This window comes from Hylobates moloch, unplaced genomic scaffold, assembly GCF_009828535.3.
Source record: "Hylobates moloch isolate HMO894 unplaced genomic scaffold, HMol_V3 SCAFFOLD_9, whole genome shotgun sequence".
Lineage (NCBI taxonomy): Eukaryota > Metazoa > Chordata > Mammalia > Primates > Hylobatidae > Hylobates > Hylobates moloch.
In genome coordinates this window covers 43,608,827-43,616,784 of record NW_026652284.1, presented here as the reverse complement: position 1 = coordinate 43,616,784, position 7,958 = coordinate 43,608,827, and the positions used below count along the sequence as shown (strand labels likewise).

At 40.4% G+C, this 7,958-nt stretch overlaps 1 protein-coding gene across 1 annotated transcript; it reads right to left on the bottom strand.

Annotated features, from left to right (window-relative positions):
* Window positions 1-894: 894 nt before the first annotated feature.
* Window positions 895-2,098, bottom strand: LOC116813279 (26S proteasome regulatory subunit 10B-like). Its single transcript, XM_032759747.2, has one exon. It carries the CDS (start codon window positions 2,093-2,095, stop codon window positions 950-952), a length of 1,146 nt encoding a protein of 381 aa, XP_032615638.1. The 5' UTR covers window positions 2,096-2,098; the 3' UTR covers window positions 895-949.
* Window positions 2,099-7,958: the final 5,860 nt, after the last annotated feature.

Sequence of the window (7,958 nt, the reverse complement as noted above, 5' to 3'; positions counted from 1 at the left end):
CTACAGGGGTTCTAGTCCACTCTACTCCTACTTGCTCTACTGCTCCATTCCATTTGAGAGCTAGGGTAATCTGCTAGGCGTTATGTCATTGCAGAAGATGGCCTTTAGAAGTTTTCCGGAAGTAAGAAAATAATAGCTAGATTAGCATATCTTTAAATAAATTCAAGGGCTTCTCCTGGTGCAGTGGCCCTTAAGGACATGATGGTCTTCAAGCACAGTGCAGCAATGAAAGTTCAGAGAATCTGCTAGCCTATACATGTGTAATTATTAGTATACTCTATTTAATAAAGGAGGGAAAAGTATAGCGCATTTCAGAAGAGTTCCAATGGGAATTGATAAAAACAAAGCTTTGGAAATTATGGGATTAAACTTTGATTGTCTGAAAAATTATTTTTCAGAATGCAATATTCCCTAATTGAGGTGTTTATGTATTTAACTATTGACTATTCAAATGATTTACATTAAACTCATGGGACCAAACTTGCTTATAACTTGACCTATACAAATTACTATATGAATACATAGTAAATATTACAAAATATAGAGGAAACTTAGAAATTATAAAGAATGAAAAATATTTTTTTGAATCAAACAGATTTTATTCAACTTTTTAGATGAGGAAAACAAATGATACAAAATGAGTCATAAGAAATGCTTTCTTATACCACTATCTCAAACCACTTTCAATATTTTACAAAATGCTCACACAGCAAATATGAAAAGCTTCAACACTCTCCCTTTGCAACTTGCTGCAATAAATGCAACTTTAACAAACATAAAAATTTCTTCTGTATCTTAAAAGTTGAACTACTAATTTTTATGATGTTACCCATATTTTTATTCATATACTTTTAATGACATCATTGCCAATACATACATTATTTTCTTTAACTTTATTTTTACATTAAGCCAACATCTGCCATGCAGCCATGAAAAATCTTACAGTCAATTACACAGGTTTGTAGTCCAATTTAGACTCCAGCTTCTTAGAATCAGCCACTTTTCTGACTGCTTTCATGAAGTCTTCCTGTACTACAAAATCATGATCAGCACGAATTGCGAACATATCTGCTTCAGTACAAACATTTCTCAGGTCTGCTCCATTAAAGCCATCTGAAAGCTTCACAATTGCTTCATAATCTATTTCACCATGCTTTGTAATGGGACCTGCATGGATTTTCAGTATGTCTAATCTTGCTTGTTCACTTGGCAAATCAATATGTATTTTTCTATCTAATCTTCCTGGACGCAGCAAATCAGGATCCAGTGTATCTGGTCTGTTTGTAGCCATGATCATTTTAACTCTATGCAGAGTATCAAATCCATCCATTTGATTCAGTAACTCCATTAACGTTCTCTGAATCTCTCTGTCAGCTGAAGTACCCTCAGAAAACCGACGACCACCAATAGCATCTATTTCATCCATAAAAATGATGCATGGTTGATGATCTCTAGCATAATTAAACATTTCTCTGATCAAACGAGCACTTTCACCAATGTACTTGTCTACAATAGAACTAGATACAACCTTTAAGAAATTGCAGTCCAGCTGGCTAGCAACAGCTCGTGCCAAGAGTGTTTTTCCCGTACCTTTTGGAGGTATTATTCCTACACACTGAAATAACTCTGGGTTTGTAAGAGGTAATTCTATCACCTCTCTTAATTCCCGGATCTGTTCTGATAGCCCTCCAATCTTAGAATAAGAAACATTCCCAGGGTCCTCATGAGACATGTTATAAACCAGTGGATCCACCTCTCTTGGCAAATATCTCATGATAGTTAGTGTAGTCATATCCAAAGCAACTCTTGTTCCTGGCTTCAGCTTACTTTTGTCAAGCTGTCGATGACAACCCACAACATATCTTGGTCCATTGGTAGCTTCAACAATGAATTTTGCTTCAGTTAACTGTTTAAGCACTTCACCCACAATCTGCCCAACACTTTGTAGGGCCTTCAGATCATTTTCAGACTTTTCATACTGCTTGGTAAGTTCTTTTAATTGTTCCCTTAACTCCTTAAGACGGCCGTTGATCTCCTTGTGCTCAAGCAGCTTCTTGCGGTAGTCCTGAAGCACCTTATCTCTAGGGTCCGCCATGATGAGAAGAAGAATGAAAAATATTTAATTTGTCTTAGCAACTGCATCTGGCCTAGGGAAGCAAATGCTTGCATTTTGTCTCTCTCAGCAGGCCCCCATCTCTCCTTAGATTTCAAGCTAGTTGGTTGCCTTAAGATCACAGCTTGGCAAGGCATGGTGGCTCACGCCTGTGATCCCAGCACTTTGGGAGGCTGAGGCAGGCAGATCACTTGAGGCCGGGAGTTGGAGACCAGCCTGGCAACATGGCAAAACCCCACCTCTACTGAAAATACAAAAATTAGCCAGGTGTGGTGGCGTGCACCTGTGGTCCCAGCTACTCAGGAGGCTGAGGCAGGAGAATCTCTTGAACTCAGGAGGCAGAGGCTTTGTGAGCTGAGATCATGCCACTGCACTCCAGCCTGGGCAACAGGGCAAGATTCCATCTCAAAACAACAACAACAACAACAACAACAACAACAACAACATGTCTGGGTGTGGTGGCTCATGCCTATAATCCCAGAACTTTGGGAGGCCAAGGCAGGTAGATCACTTGAGGTCAGGAGTTCAAGACCAGCCTGGTCAACATGGTGAAACCCCATCTCCACTAAAAATACAAAAATCAGCCAGTGTGGTGGCGACCGCCTGTAATCCCAGCTACTCAGGAGGCTGAGGCATGAGAATTGCTTGAACTGGGGAAGCGGAGGTTGCAGTGAGCTGAGATCACACCATAGCACTCTAGCCTGGGTGACAGAGCGAGACTCCATCTCAAAAACAAAAACAAAAACCAACAACAACAAACCAACCTTAGCTCCCCTATGGGTTCAAGAAAAGTCACGAACTTGCAGTTGGTTCAGGTGAAGGTGACTCCCTTTCTAGTTCTGTATATTGTGAGCAGAAACTAGAAGTCTCTATTACAGAAGTTTAAACAGAAAAGTTATATGATCTGATTTAAATATTTGAAAGATAATTTTAGCCTCCATTGAAAACACAGAATAAGCCTGGGGATGGGGGCAAGGGTGAAAGCAGGAAGACCAGCAAAGAAGCCATTGCAACAGCCCAGGCAGGAGGCTCTAGAGGAATGGACTAGTAGTTGCAATAATCACAAAGGGACTCCTGTGGGAACAGACAGTTTGCCATTGCAGAATAAAAATCAACATTTCAGAATCTCTTGCTAGTTTAAATGTATGTATACAATAATTTACTGATTTCATTTCAGTTTGAACAAAGTAGATAGAATATCATTTTTGTGTACAGAAGTGTTTAAGATATGTGGCTTCTGTGTGTGTTTCTAATAATCATAGTCAAACATGACTTTTTTTTTTTTTTTGAGACAGGGTCTCACTCTGTCATCCAGGCTGGAGTACAGTGGCATGATCTCAGCTCACTTCAACCTCCGTCCCCCGGGTTCAAGAGATTCTCATGCCTCAGCCTCCGGATTAGCTGGAATTACAGGCATGTGCCACTACGCCCAGCTAATTTTTGTATATTTAGTAGAGACGGGGTTTCGCCATGTTGTCCAGGCTGGTCTGGAACTCCTGGCCTCAAGTGATCCACCAGCCTGGGCCTCCCAGCAAGACCTTGTCTTGAAAAAAACAGTCATGGTTGACTAAAAGCACACACAGAATTCACATGTCTTAAACGTGTGTATACACAAAAATAATATTCTATTGACCTTGTTCAAACTGCAATGAAATCAGTAAATTATTGTATAAATACATTTAAAGTAGTAAGAGATTGTGAAATGTGGGTTTACATTCTGCAATGGCAAACTGTCTGTTCCCACAGGAGTCCTTCTGTGATTATTGCAACTACTAGTCCATTCTTCCAGATCCCAAAGTGCTGGCATTACAGGCTTCAGCCACCGTGCCCAGCCCCTTTTCCTTTTCTTTTTCTTCCCCTTCCCTTCCCTCCATCAGCAATTCAGCCCCTGCATGTGACCATCCTTACAGGGCAGTAGGGAGCCACAGTGGCCCTGCTGCAGAGTGTCAGAGCCTGAGCTGGGCAAAGTGGGTGTCTGTGGAAGGGGCTCCCAGGTGCAGGGTACTGGTGTCCCAGTGGGTAAAAAGGGTGCCTATACGGGGGAAGGGGACACAGAGTCAGCCCTGAGTGAGGGGCTGGAGCCTGAGTGGTGCTAGAAAGGGGTCCAAGTGGGGCAGTGCCTTGTCATCTCCTAAAGTGTCAAGGCCAGGAAAATCAAAGGCAGGCTGAAGAGCTGTTCTGAGCCATATGAGACTAAAGAGACCTGTTATGTTAACTCAGTGTGATGCCTGATTCTCATCTGGATCCTTGCACTCTAAAGGCAAGTCGAAGACAATTGGTGAAATTGAATAAGGAGGACTAGGTACGATGTGTCATTGTAATATTCCTAATTTTTATGTTTGCATTAGGGTTGGAATGGAGAATGTATGTTTGTGTAAAAATACATGTTGAAGTGTTTAGGACAATGGAGCATCATGTTAGCAACTTATACATAATGGCTGAGAAAAATGTTCTGTGTACTGTTCTTTCAGCTTTTATGTAAATTTGAGATTGTTTTGAAAGAAAAATAAAAAGAAGAATCTTTAAAGAACTTGTGCTTGTTAAGATTATTTTCTGGCATTGTGGTAACAACTGTGATAAATCAGGCTCACAGCTTTTATAGCACTGGTTTATGTCTCTTCCCTAATTTTTTTCTTTTTTTTCTGAGACAGAGTCTCGCTCTGTCACCCAGGCTGGAGTGCAGTGGTGCGATCTCAACTCACTACAACCTCCATCTCCCAGGTTCAAGTGATTCTCCTGCCTCAGCCTCCTGAGTAGCTGGGATTACAGGTGCCTGCCACCACGCCCAGCTAATTTTTGTATTTTTAGTAGAGACAGGGTTTCACCATGTTGGCCAGGCTGGCCTTGAACTCCCAACCTCATGTAATCCACCCACCTTGGCCTCCCAAAGTGCTGGGAATACAGGCGTGAGCCACTGTGCCCGGCCTCTTTCTTCAATTTGAGGAGACAAAATACTTTTTGCTCCTGTGAGTTTTCCCTTATTTTCTTTAAAGCAAAGCTCAATGGGATTTGTCTTTGAAAAAGATTCAAGCTCACAGTGTGACTCTTAGAGATGAAAACACTTGAGACTTGATTAATGTACAAAGTGATAAATCTTAAGTGAACAAATAATAAGAAATATATAATCTTAAAACATCTGACAAATCACTTACAGGAAAACAATGCACAGTTCTTTTTTTAATTGCAGTTTTGTTAGATCTATGTCTTTTTATTTTTTAGATCTATGTGTTATGCTAAATATTTTATTATGGGCTTTTTGCTGAACTTATTTAAATAGGTAGAATTCTCACTTTCCCCAGGCTTTGGCTGAAATATTGTGAGAATGCAATGATTAATAAATATAAAAGGAAACAGATGTTTGGAATTTATTTCATTGAGTGTTTCTTTGCCAGATTATTTTTCTTGCTTCTATTAGTTTGATGTATGGTGAATTCATTTCGGTGGCTACCAAGGTGCCTGAGTGTCTTATCAAGGATACACATAGTTATTCAAATAGAGAAAAATTTAGTTTTTATTAACCACCTACTTAACTGCAAAAGCAGTCACCCCAGGTTGATTTCTAAGCAGAAAGAAAAAATGTAACCTTCTTGTGTTCAGGGAATGCTGTACCAGATAGGAGCCAGACAAGAAATTCAAGGCATTGCATTTTCAGATACATTTTGTTTCTAAGTTCAAATTCATTGACTTTCTTTTTTCTTTTTCTTTTTTTTTTTTGAGACAGAGTTTTCTTCTTGTCACCCAGGCTGGAGTGCAGTGGTACAATCTCGGCTCACTGCAACCTCCAGCCTGGGTTCAAGAGATTCTCCTGGCTCAGCCTCCCAAGTAGCTGGGATTATAGGCACGCAACACCATGCCCACCTAATTATTGTATTTTTGCTAGAGATGGGGTTTCACCATGTTGGCCATGCTGGTCTCGAACTCCCGACCTCAAGTGATCTACCCGCCTTGGCCTCCTAAAGTGCTGTGATTACAGGCGTGAGCCACTGTGCCCGGACTCATTCATTTTCAAATACTTACATAGCTCGTACTCTCTGCCACCGTCGTAGGTAACATTAAAAATATTAGCTAATTTACTCTTCAAGCAATTCCATGAGGCATTATTTTATAGACGAGAAAACTGAGGTACAAGAGTGTAAGTAACATAGCCAAAGTATCCACTGAGAAAGAGCAGAGTCAAATTTGAAATCCACATAGTCTAGCTCAGGAGCCTCTACCCTTAAGCACTGTGCTACCCTCCCTCTCTTCATAATGAGAAGGGTCCTAGAGGAGTTATCTACATAAAAGAGACACTTGAGAAACTTTAAGAATCAATTAAATCTCAGCATAGAATTGCAGACTCAGTAATGATATTTGCTTTCTGTCTGCCTGGAGACCTCACTGAAATTCTTGCAGAGGAAAACCAAGGAATAAATCAGTAACAAAGAGAATGGATACAGACTTGTGATTTCAACAACTTTCTGGAATTCAAAAAGTGGTGGAAGGCCTGGTGAAGGATGAAACAGAATGAAGGAGGCCACACCCAAGAATATGGTCATCTTGGGGTATGGTGGTGGGAAGTGCTTTTCCTGGGTCTCTGGCAGCTCTAGGTGCGGATAAGTCTGGTGCAGAATGTAGGATTTAGAAGGAGGCTGAAAACAGGGGCTTACATTAAGACTTAGCAGTGTATTAATGAAATACCTATGCCAGGTAGCCTCTGCCACAAGCTCCAGCCTCACCAAGGATAAAGGAAGCTGTACCCATTTATAAGTTGAAAAAACCCTGGGAAGAGCTAAGGTCTCAAGTGTGAGGATTGTTGCTCTTCATTTTAGTATTTTCATGGTGTCTGTTTTGAGGGATCCCCCATATCGCTTCCTACAGGTGTACTCGAAAGGGAAGTCCATGCAAATCCTTCAAATGTCGGAGGAGGACGTTATAAGAGAAACTGGTATATCTACATAAGGACAGGGAAAATCCAAACCTGTTCCTAGAAAGAAAAATTTAATTTTAATGCTTGATTATAAATAAAAGAAATCCAAGATTCCCAGAAATATAGGGAAAACAGCAGCATTAGAGAGAAAAGCCAAATGAGACAACTGCCCCTGAAGAATCAAAGCTAATCCTAAAACAGGAACTCCTTGCTTTTCAAAGTTCTGATAAGCATGAATTTCAATTATAATAGTGTAGTTAAATAATACCAATCCTTCAACGACACATTTCAAACATCAGTTAGCACTGTATATTAATTATGAGTAACTGCATAAAGTACAAATTTCATGGCTAGCTCTTCAGTCCACAAGTCACTAAGTAAATAACATACACATAATGATCAGTCATCAATCACGATCATGTCACTTCTTTCAAAGTCTGGTGATTGGTCATCACACATCTGTCATTCAGTTCTCATGGAGACTGCAAAGATAGCAAAGTGTGTAGTTGTGTCACCTCCTTATCTCCCAGTGATAAACCCACATAACATTTGACAAAAATGAATGTCAGAACAGGGAACTGGACAACAAAGACAAAAGCAAATCGAAGAAACAAAAAGTGATAATGCTGGAAGTGAAATTTAAATCAAATGTAAATGGAATTTAGAAAAAATAGTTGACCATGAGCATGTGGATAATACCAACATCTGAGAAATTCTAGATGTGTAGCCAGAGGAACTTAGTTAAGGCAGATTTATTGACATGAATGAGGAAAGAAGTTGTGATGAAAAGAATGAAAATGCCCCAGAAGAGCCTGGGCACGGTGGCTCATGCCTGTAATCCCAGCACTTTGGGAGGCTGAGGCGGGTGGATCACTTGAGGTCAGGAGTTCGAGACCAGCCTGGCCAACATGGTGAAACCCTGTCTCTACTAAAAAAAAA

What these genes read in the sequence shown, in the direction of transcription:
- LOC116813279 (XM_032759747.2), bottom strand. Translation starts at nt 2,095, where the DNA reads ATGGCGGACCCTAGAGATAAGGTGCTTCAGGACTACCGCAAGAAGCTG.